This window comes from Cicer arietinum, chromosome 6, assembly GCF_000331145.2.
Source record: "Cicer arietinum cultivar CDC Frontier isolate Library 1 chromosome 6, Cicar.CDCFrontier_v2.0, whole genome shotgun sequence".
NCBI classification, from domain to species: domain Eukaryota; kingdom Viridiplantae; phylum Streptophyta; class Magnoliopsida; order Fabales; family Fabaceae; genus Cicer; species Cicer arietinum.
The window spans coordinates 50,281,300-50,293,354 of record NC_021165.2 but is presented as its reverse complement, the minus strand read 5'-3'; the positions used below and the strand labels follow the sequence as shown (position 1 = coordinate 50,293,354).

At 28.7% G+C, this 12,055-nt stretch overlaps 1 protein-coding gene across 1 annotated transcript; it reads left to right on the top strand.

Annotated features, from left to right (window-relative positions):
- The first annotated feature begins 492 nt into the window (after positions 1–492).
- LOC101511789 (protein NRT1/ PTR FAMILY 5.10-like) lies at positions 493–11,073 on the top strand. The gene is made up of 4 exons (XM_004506322.4): positions 493–909; positions 1,029–1,246; positions 9,259–9,803; positions 10,095–11,073. Exons 1-4 carry the CDS (start codon positions 783–785, stop codon positions 10,915–10,917), a joined length of 1,713 nt encoding a protein of 570 aa, XP_004506379.1. The 5' UTR covers positions 493–782; the 3' UTR covers positions 10,918–11,073.
- The last annotated feature ends 982 nt before the right edge of the window (positions 11,074–12,055 follow it).

Below are 12,055 nucleotides of genomic sequence, written 5' to 3'. Positions count from 1 at the left end.
AAGATAGTTTATGACTTTAGATGAGAAGAAGAAGAGGAAAAGAAAAGAGAGACAAAAAAAAAAAAAAAAAAGGAAATGGGAGTGTTGGTGGGGGTGGGTTGTAACCGACAGGAAGGAAAGGAATTGAGGGGGTGAGACAAAAAGAGATAAAAGTGGGTGTGTAATGTTTTATTTATTATTATTATTAGTTAAAAGTGGTTGTAAAAATAGGTGGAAGTTACTAGTTTATTAGTTTATTTGTCAGCCGAGAATCAGGAGAAATTTTAAAAAATATTATAGCATGATTTTTTATTCAATATATATTCAAATTCGGTTTATTTTTTAAAACTACATTTATTTATACTATTATAAATAAAATTGACAGAATAAAAAAAAAAGTGTAGCATGTCGAATCCATTTTCAGTATGCCACCCAATTATTACACTCAATTTTTATCTCAATATACGCCCATGTTTATTCCTGATCGCATCTTCAAAACATCCTGGAAGCCCAACATTAAATAGAATATTTTAGTATTTTGAAAGAAAACAAAATGTAAAAGTGGGATATATCATATATATAAAAAAAATCCTCACACTTGAAAAAATAAATTCACACTTGTTTCCAGTTAAAGAAAACTTCAGCACAGATACATAATGACGCTAATAAAGTGAGAGAATTCCATTCAAATAAAAACGGAGAGAGGGCAAGAAAGTGGTAACTTTTTCCTCTCAAGAATAAATTAATCAGATAAATAAATCCAAACAACTCATTGAAAAAGAAATCAATCAATAGGTTGATGAATGGCTGAAACCGAAGACGTATTGTTAGAAGATGAATTGGCTGTCGTTGATGGCGTTGTTGACTACAAAGGTCAACCTGTCATCAGATCCAAATCTGGTTATTGGAGATCCGCTTGGTATATAATTGGTAATTAATTTCATTCATAACTTGTGCATTTTGTTTGGTTCATATCAAATACACATTTTTAATTGAAGTGAGAAGAAAGAGGAAAAGAAATTTGAAATTGAATGTTAAATGTAAATTAGGTGTGGAGGTGGCAGAGAGGGTATCGTATTATGGAATACAGGGGAACTTGATATCGTATCTAACGGGGCCACTAAATCAGAGCACTGCAACAGCCGCTGAGAATGTTAATATCTGGGCTGGAACTGCTTCACTTCTTCCTCTCTTTGGTGCTTTTGTTGCTGATTCTCTTCTTGGACGCTACCATACAATCATACTTGCTTCTCTCATCTATATCTTGGTTAGTCACTTCCATCTTCACTTACTTTTACCTTTTATTTTTCTTCCTATATAATTCTGTGGTTTATTTTTATGATGTATCAATCAACTAGCTACAGTTTCTCTGACTTCCACCAGGAGGTAGTTGTAAATTATATATGTCAAATTTAAAATTTAAAATATAAATTTTAGAGTTAATTAACCGCAACTAATTAAAATTAAAAACAAACAAAATCTTAATACTTTTTTTTTTAAAATTATTGGTGTCAACATAATTGAATTTAATTAATTATGGATAACTTGTTGAAAAAAAATCTATGCCTTACAAACCCAAAATTCAAAAAAAATAAAAAATAAAAAATAAACTTTAGTTCAGAAATTCCCGCGAACAACCTAAAATTTATCTTATTTTAAATATATAAATATTAGTACTACACTAAATCTTAAATATAAGAAAATTTAAACTAAATGAATTAGCTTTTTATTATATTTAAAGTGGGATGTATAGGTATACCTTTTCTTATCAAGAAATCAAAGTATTGAGTTTCGTGTTAAACATGGCCATAATTTTATGATTTTATGATTGCCATGTTGCTTTATTATTTTATACCCCAGCTTAATTGTTTGTCGATCACAATAATTGATCACAAACTTCCAAACTGTCTTTATATATCCTAATTTGTGGGATCCATTAGGTTGTACTATTAGAGCAACAAATGGATGAATTCTTTTTTATGTTTATGGTATAATATGAATGAATTGTTTTAATTTGATATGACATGGTGGAGATACAATTTTAATTTGATATGAATACAATTTTTGTGATAAATACTGTATATATGACGTACTGTTCATTATTTTTTCTTCAAATTTTTTTAAAAAATTAAAAATACCTTTTTAACACAATATACAGATTTGAGTTATTAACTATTTTTAATATTTTATTAATCACAAAAATACATGTTATTGACCATTTTTTAAATATATATCTCATTAACTACTAAAATACATAATATTAATCACTTTAAAATATTTTTATAACCGTTACATCGTATAAAATTAAAATAGTTAATGTCTTGTATTTTAATGGTTAATGAGATATATATTAAATAAATTATTAATGTTAGATAAATTGTTAATATTAAATAAATTATTTATTTTAATAATTAATTAAGTATTTAAAGTGGATAATAATATAAAGTTAAATATGTGTTATAAAAAGATGTTTAAATAATAAACAAAAATATGCTGATTCTTTTTTAAAAAAACTATTCACATCATATAAATACAATAAACATTATCTAAGGTATCAAGTCTTTTGTCAATTTTTAGAGTTCAAATATGATAGAAGCAAAAAGACATTTCTAAACTTCAAGGGTCGCATGCTCCAAAGAGTAAAAGAGTAAAGACATAGATTACGATAATTTAAAAAAAGTTTAATTGCAGTTTTGGTCTCCTTATTTTAACTGAATTGCGAACGTAGTCCCTCCATTTTGTTTCTCCCCAGTTTTGGTCCCCCAACAAGAATTTTAGTCCAAAACTTGATAAAATTTTATTTTTTAAAGCTGTACTACACCATTTATGGTCATATATTTCAGGTACAATTGTTGCAAATGAGATCTTGAGGCATTGTGTGACTTAAATAAATGCAAAAAAATGAAATTTCATCAAGTTTTGGACCAAAATTCTGCTTGGAGGACCAAAACTGAAGAGAAACACAATGGGGGGACTACTTTCGCAATTCAGTTAAAATAGGGGGACCAAAACTGCAATTAAGCCTTTAAAAAATGATACCATCCAGCTCGCTAAAACGTAGAGTTTGTATTTGATAATTTTAATTTGAATTTTTTTAGGGTTTTTTAATCCCATCTAAATAAACCCGTTATCCAATCGGGTTAGTCCGTATGGGTACCGAGTAGCCCGTAACTCGCATAACCAATTTAAAAAACAAAAATTAGTAAAATTGACTCACATAAAAAAGTCCAACATATATATATATATATATATATATATATATATATATATATATATATATATATATATTGTGATAATGTTTAGTTGGTTATGTATTTTTAATAATCTATTTAATAATATTTCATTTGTGTTATGTTAGAAAATATCTATAACTTTAGGACAATTTGAATCTATTTTAATTTGTGTTGTTTGAATAATGTGTTGTTTCGAAAATTCAAACTTAGTTTGTGTATAAAGAGTATACCATAATTTTTTTAAACGGGCATTCAAATTGATTCATACTTAATGCATAAGTAGTATACCATAATTTTTTTAAATGGACATTAACAAAAAAAAAATTCAAATTAAAGAGTCGCAAAGAAATTAAAAACATAATGAGTTAAATTTTTTTTTAAAAAAATATGCGGGCTACCTGCCCAGCTCATAACTGGTCTAGGGCCAAACTTAGAATGTATTTTATCAGCCCATATTAAAACATGACTTTTTGGCCCGGTTCAAAAAAGCTCGCAACCTGTTAGAGCCGGCCCTATATAAACTGAGTAGCCCGTTTTGACAACTCTACTTGTAGCCGTGTACCCACTTACCTTATAGTGAAGCGTGTCGCGAGCTATGATGCATAGCTACTAGCCGGTACAAACTGTAGATACATTATTTTAAGGAATTTAAAGTATATTTAATGTTAATAAAAATGTGAATTTTATTAATATATAAGTATGTGAAAAATAAAACATTATATTCGATTTCAATAACAAATAAACTTAAATAAATAAATATTATTATGATATTAATATATAAAAAAATCATCAATTATACTTGTAATGAAATAATAAAGAAAAAAAAAGAGTATTCATAAATATGGTACGAACCCTAGTACTAGTGTTGTACTCAATACATATATTTTATTATTTTAGAAGTACCCATGTTATAATTGGATAAATTATTCTTAATCTTTAAATTATTTTCTAGTTTTACTTTAATTCTTTGATTAGTTTTATTTATTTATTATTAGTTCAATTTGTCATTTTTATTAATTTATGCCAAAAAACGTTAAGTTTTGTCATCTCACTCGTTTTCAAACTCATACTAGAAAATTCATGATTCCCTTCAATATAAAAACTCAAAAAATTCATTAAATCCATAACCTTCAAATAAATAAGTTACAAATTTAAATTCACAATCTTTCAAACTCATAAAAATGAAAAATCCTCAAATTCATTCTTCTTGTTGATTCAACAAATTTAACATTTATTGATATTGTTTGTAAATACGACCTAATAGATCTTGATCAGTTTCATACTTGTGTTACTCGTGACTTTATGGTTCAACAATTGTTGACTCAAATTGATGGTAATAATTTACATTCTCCAGACTATTTTTTCTTCATGATTAGCAGTCGTAGGGTCCAAAACACAAAATATAAAAACAAGGTAAATATCTTTGATTGTCTCAGAAGGATCTCAATTATAACAACAACCAAATTAAGAACCAAAGTGTATAAGTAAACGGGGGATTTGTTAGTCAACACAGTTTGTAGCAGAACCAAAGTATCAATTGAATAAAAAAAAGAGTGATTTACTAGTTAGGAGGATTTTCAATTGGATCTATAATAGGTTTAACATGTTATTCCTTTTAATGATTGTATTATTCTTTTTTATTATAAAACTAATTAATTTAATAAATATCGATTAGGTTTGACAATCTGCAAGAATAACTTTCATGGTAGATTCACTATGTCTAAGAGGGATACACCTTATGTTGTCGATTTTACGTGAAAATATTAAACAGTATTGAAACCGATTGATTCATGGAAAATTGTTCCCCTTGGGAAAGGATTTTAAGAATACGCATTTTGTTCTCTCAATGATTTGAAAAGTGTTCAAATAGTTGGAAACTGAAATTTGAAGATTGGTCTTCTTTGAGTTTTCTCTTGGATGAAATATTTCAATCCGGATTTGGCAAGAAACATAAAACTTTGTCATTGGATTTGTATCTAGAACCTTCCTCAAAAATATTGGAGGTTGAAGATTATTTTCACAATTGCTTCAAGTATTGGCACCCCATTATCTCTTGATGAAGCAACCAACTAAAATCGTTGGGATATTTCACTTAAGTTTTGGTCGATTTGGACATGTTACAAGAGCAGAGAGATCATATTCTTATTGAACGTGAAAGCTGTGCATTATTTGTTTACATTATTTATGGAAAATTGCCATTGTTTTGAAAATCCTGTCATGTTGTTGGGCATTCTATAATTTTAATGGTCACAGAATAGCCTAATCTATTGAAAATGTTGTAGTTTCAAAGAAGTTGGTAATGAAGTATGTCCTTTAAAATATTGTTGTTTCAAACAAGGTCGAAAATGAACGCATTGTTGGAACCAAGTTGGTTTTATATTTAGAGTTTTGATGTTAACAAAGTATTTTATAAGAACAATATATTTAACTTCACACAGTATGAAGGAAGATTAATGTTTTTGAAGACATTTTAAAATAAGATTTGATTCAAATTTATAACTGAAGAAAATCTTTGACCAAGTTTAAAAGAAGATATGATCGATATTTACCACAAGAATATATGAATTATTTACAAGAAGATTTGATCAAGATTTATCTACAAGAAGATATGAATTATTTACAAGAAGATTTGATCAAGATTTATCTACAAGAAGATATGAATTATTTACAAGAAGATTTGATCAATATTTACCATAAGATGGTATGAATTATTTACAAGAAGATATGAATTATTCACAAGAAGATTTGATCAATATTTATCACAAGAAAATATGAACTATTTACAAGAAGATATGATCAAGAATTGTTTACAAGAAGAAACACTCACAAGAAGATATATTTATTATTTGCAAAGATATAATTCAGATTTTGACAAAGAACAAACTAATGAATTGGACTTAGTCATATTCCTACTTGTGAAAGTTCAGTAACCTGTCCTACACTATGTTCCCGCCCAAATCAAAGCAAGTAATAGGAATGAAATTTCATATGAAGAATTTGCGAAAAAAAATCATAATAAAATACGAACAATATCAATATGAAGAATTTACAAACTCAATATGAATAAAATATGAACAATATCAATATGAAGAATTTACAAACTCAATATGAACAAAATACGAACAAAATCGATCTAAGAATTAACAAACTAAATCTAAACAAAATCGATCTAGGAGAACTGCTCGTATTGGATTCAGAAATAAAGAATTGGCTAAAGATCATATTATCAAAAAATATCTTGTTCATGATTATTTTTAATAAGACCACTGTTGACCAAGTTAGGAATGAAGATACAATTCAAAATTAAACAATGACTAAATTGAAGCCCTAATTTTATATATAAACATATACTCAAGGTTTAAGAAGAAGATCATTGGAAAATCAGAAAAGAGAAGAAAAACTCAATCTCAAAATTCCAAATTCATCTTAGAGTTCAAAGAGAGAAACACTTGTTCAAAGGAGAAATATTTTCTAAGTGCTTTTCTTAGAGTGTGATAGTCATTGTTATAATCAGCTTGTTAGATGCAACTACTCAAGTTCCAAACCATTGTATTCAAACCCGATAATGGTGTTAGTGTGCCTTCAGTAATATGATGTTGTCAGAGTGTGTGTGTTCCTCAAAAGTCTAGGGTTGTCAAGCTGTTTAAGAAGATTGGCTTGAAGGGTCAGATGCTTTATAATTCAAGTTGTTGAATTAGTAGATTAAATCATTCTGAGTGGAGGAACTGGATGTAGCCAAGTTAGTGGTGAATCAGGTTAAATTGTTTGTGTCACTTTATTCTTGCACTCCTTTGTTTTGTTATTGTTTCTACTCCAAGTAAATCATCAAGTCTGAATCATTCTAATCAAATATTGAAAAAATTATCAACTTAGTCAAACACAATTCAACCCCCTTCTCGTGTTTGCACCTTCACGACAAACAAAGATATTCAAGGTAATAGTACTTGTTGTGTTGTTAACTCTTCTTTTATTGATCATATCTCCAAAGTTGATCTGGGAGGCACCACTATTAATCAATAATTTTCTCCCTTTGGTCAATTTTTTTTTTTTGATAAAAATTGTGAAAAAGCTTCTGATTTGGACTTAGTTGATTTTGGGGACGAAAATCATTCCAAAGATACTTGAGGAATATGAGTTGCAGCATACACATGGTCCTAAAAATATAATTCATGTGGTATTTGATTCTATCTTATCTTATTTATCTAACATAAATAATCCACAAGAAGATCATCAATATCCAGGTATGTGTATTGTTGGTTCTTGGAAAGATGCAACGTTAGAGAAGAATAATGTTCAAAACCATCAAATATTTTCTGATTTGTAAGGCAACTCAAAGGCTATGGTGTCGAGTATGACATATTCAAATGTTATTGTTACTGATGATAATTTACAACTCAAAGACTCTAAGCTTGTTCGTTTAATCTCTATCAAAAACATAATTGTCTATTTTTAATTATTATCCAAGACCAAAATGAGACTTCACTTATAAAATAATATGATTTTCTCAAACCATTATGAAACATATAATTGAATGATCAAAATCATTTTATAAAAATAATTAATAGTATAGAAAATATAGTTTATAAAAATTGGGGTTTATATCTGACTCTTATCTTTGTCTCTTATTTTAGATTTTTGTGAAAGCTAGTTAGATATTTTTTTTGAACAATGTGGTTGTATTATTGAGATTGTGGGGTATTTGAGAGAAGTCTATGTGTTATAAAATTTTGCACATAGTGTTATTCTTTAGTTGTGATTTTTTATCTAATTTTGAAATTTTCAAGTGATATTCTTGTGTCTCCTTTAATTTTTCTATGTTTGTTTTTCCCAACCGTTTTTAACTTTTTACTCAAAACATGATATAGGCAATACAATAATGCATAGTTTACATGCCTTTATTGAAGATTGGAAAGCACAAGAAAATGAATTTGAATTGTCCAGTCCCTTTCACTCTAAAGGATTTAATCCACTATACACTAAAAGTATCACACGTTTACTGAACACATACTAGTCAATCTGATTTTGTTCAAGTCTTTTCAATCTTCTATCTTAGTACAATCAAACTGTTGAGGACAAGAGCCACAACTGGACTAAGTTAGAAAAAGTGTTTAAGAAAGTTTTCTAAATAACTCTCACAAGATAATGTTTACTAGTTATGCTCTCAGCATTTATTTGAAGTTTTTCAAACTCATAAATAATACAAAGTTTTACATATTGTTGAATATTATTGTAGTAAGTTTCTGGTATATGTTATATTTTGTAGTGAAGATCATAATTTCTTTTATAAAGAAACTTCAAAGCAATTTGAGTTTTTGACCGTTGCTATTATTGCATGAAATCAACATGTAAAATAATGAATCGCATTGTATCATTAGAGATCTTGAATCAACATTAAAAACTTGTCCAAATACATCTTCATAATTGATTCAGCGTATCTTTATAAAAGCGGAAAAAAAACTAAAGGATGAGATTATGAGAGGATGTCATGCCCTTCTTGACTCAGAGAATCAGTCCAACTTTGAAGAGTAGAGAATGTTGAGATGATTACTTCTTCAAGGTTATGGGCTCATATGTTTGTCTTAAGAAAGTTGATTTTTTATACAACGTTGACTTTAGCAGAGTGTTGACTTGATGCGTTGACTAAACAATCAACTAGTTTGTCATAATTATTAAACTCAAAGTTATCAGAGTGAACTTGTATTATCAGATTCATCAGAGGTGCATTGAGAGCGCGTTCATAAGAGTCAGACGTAACTTTAACAGATTATTCAACACGTTGCCTTGATTTCTTCTTTTATTTTCTCTATTCATCAAAATAATTAAGAATCGTTGTTCTTCAAACCAACTTAATTCTAACATTTATATAGGCTTAGATACTTAATATAGAAAGTAAAGCAATTGTTAAGGTTTAAGGTAAAAAGAAAAAGGTCTTCTAGTATCTACTTGAATTAATTTCCATCATTAACGCGAAGACTTTTCATAGAATAGATACAGATTTGTTGGCTCATTATTTTGATGCTTTTCATTGTCTTAATATGAATTTCAGGGACTAGGATTGTTAACATTATCAGCTATGCTTCCTTCCCTCACCAAATCAAAATGCCAAGTTGACAGTAAATTCATATTCTGCTCATCTCAGTCACAAGTAGTCTTATTCTTCATTTCACTTTATCTAGTTGCCATTGGACAAGGTGGACATAAACCTTGTGTTCAAGCTTTCGGCGCGGATCAATTCGACGAACAACATCCTAAGGAGCTCAAAGCTAGAAGCTCATTCTTTAATTGGTGGTATTTTACAATGGTTGCAGGTTGCACCGTGACGCTTGCGGTCTTGAACTATATACAAGATAACTATAGTTGGGTTCTTGGATTTGGAATCCCTTGTGTTGTTATGATCAGTGCCTTGCTTGTTTTCTTGCTTGGAACAATGACTTATAGGTTTAACACTCAGAAACAGGACAAGAGTCCCTTTCGTAGAATCGGTCGTGTATTCGTTGCAGCTGTAAGAAGTTGGCGAACTGAGTTATCAAGCACAGATATTGAAGAGGAATGTGATGGGATTCTTTGTCGTCGAAGTTCTGAACAATTCAAGTAAGAAAATAAAATGCTAGTTTCTGCTTGTTTTTCTATTCAGTGTCTAGTAAGTTCAAACTCTTGACCTCTCTGGCATTCCACTCTTGACCTTTCTTTCATGTTAATTGTTTTATTGTTTGGAATAGAATCTTCTTTCAGTGTATTGGTTCATCAGCAAATACGTTAGAATTCAAGTGTCCAAATCTCTTGATGGTTCAGGTCTTAAGCCCCGTAGTTACTTTAGTTTCTCCACTAGGTCTTATAGATTATGACTATTTTTGACTTAGCTTGTATTTTCAACACTGGTAGATTCCTCAACAAGGCATTGCTAACACCAAAGGGAGCCAAAGAAGATGAGACATGTAGCCTTAGTGATGTGGAAGAAGCAAAGGCAATTCTAAGGCTTGTTCCAATTTGGGCTACAACTCTTGTTTATGGTATTGTGTTTGCTCAAGTTTTTACATTCTTCACCAAACAAGGGAGTTCTATGGAGAGAACCATTTTTCCTGGCATTGACATACCACCTGCTTCTCTTCAATCGATTAATGGTGTCGCCATTGTTCTCTTCAGCCCTATCTACGACCGCGTATTCGTGCCAGCCGCAAGAGCTATCACTGGTAAACCCTCTGGCATCACAATGCTTCAAAGAATTGGCATTGGAATTTTTATATCCATATTTACAGTAGTAAGTGCAGCTTTTATTGAGATTAAAAGACTAAAAACAGCACAAGAGTATGGTCTGGTTGATGATCCTAATGCAACTGTTCCGATGAGTATATGGTGGTTGATTCCTCAGTACTTTTTGTTTGGATTTTCTGAGGTTTTTACTATGGTTGGTCTTCAAGAATTTTTCTATGATCAAGTCCCAAATGAACTAAGAAGCATGGGACTTGCACTCTACTTAAGTATTGTTGGTGTTGGAAGCTTTCTAAGTGGATTTCTCATTTCTATGATAGAAAATATTACTGGAAAAGATGGACATGAAAGTTGGTTTTGTGATAATATCAATAAGGCACGTCTTGATTACTTTTACTGGCTACTTGCTGGATTCAGTATGGTGTCATTTACTTTCTTCATTTACTTTGCAAAATCTTACGTTTATAATCACAAAAGTGTCACTACCCAAGGATAGTTATCGATCAATGTTCAATTATGTCATATTTGTATACAAGGGAAGTTTGGCACGCATGATACTATAATGTATGGTGATAGAGTTGGATTTTAAAATATCATGTATTTTGTGTAATACAAAATAAAATATTGAATTGTATGTCATTATACTACTCTATATTAGATTATGTTCTGAATAACATTAAATATATTAGGCATTAGCGTTTGTCCCGTATTTTTATTAATTCATAGAATTAGATCCGTTATTTTAAAAATTAACTGTATTAGTCCTTCATTATATTTTTGAATTAAAACAATGATGATTTGATTTATTTTAAATAATGTGGCATACGATTTTATGATATATGATCATTTAGATGCACTTAATTATTCATATGTCATTAATTAAATTACAAAAATAAATATTTTTGAGGTTGAAAGATAAGTGTTTAGAGGATTTTATGGTGATTTCTTGGGTGTTAATTATTTTAAATCATCGTATTATATTTCATGTTATTTAAAATATATCTCACCTTTTAGTTAAAAAATCAGAGTGATGGATAAAAATTGACAAATTTTAAAATAAAGGAATAAATTCATAAATTAGAAAAAATAGAGGGACAAAAACTGCAAATAAAATAATATATTATATATACATAAAGAGTCGGATTTTTTTTAAATATCCAAATTAAAAAAAATTAAATCTACCGACTTTTAAAATTGAATACTAATATACTCTACTTTTGGTACTAGTAGGAGTTTAGATTTGAAGTGATATACTCTAACTTTTCAAATGACGACTTTGTTTAAAATTTAAATTTTATTTATTTATTTTTACTTTTATAAAATGAAGGAGGCCTCCTTTTGAAAGGCCAACATTGTACTATCTTATTTTTTTGTTTTATTTTATAAAATATATAAAAAAATTATATTAATAATAAAATAAATTTATTAAAATGACTATAAACATAAAAAAGAAGAAGAATATTACAAAAGGTTGAATAGAGTTACTATTAATATTTGAGGCAATATTTTTGAATATTCCTGATGTTCCGACATAGTGTATATATATATATATATATATTTTATAATCAAGTAAATAAGTTTCAATATAAAAAGTATTTTGTAATACATGGTGTGCTACAAAATACAAACAATGA

Coding starts and splice junctions, on each gene's coding strand:
- LOC101511789 (XM_004506322.4), top strand. CDS start 783: ATGGCTGAAACCGAAGACGTATTGTTAGAAGATGAATTGGCTGTCGTT. Junction 1,247..9,258: donor CTTCTCTCATCTATATCTTG/GTTAGTCACTTC, acceptor TATGAATTTCAG/GGACTAGGATTGTTAACATT. Junction 9,804..10,094: donor CGAAGTTCTGAACAATTCAA/GTAAGAAAATAA, acceptor CAACACTGGTAG/ATTCCTCAACAAGGCATTGC.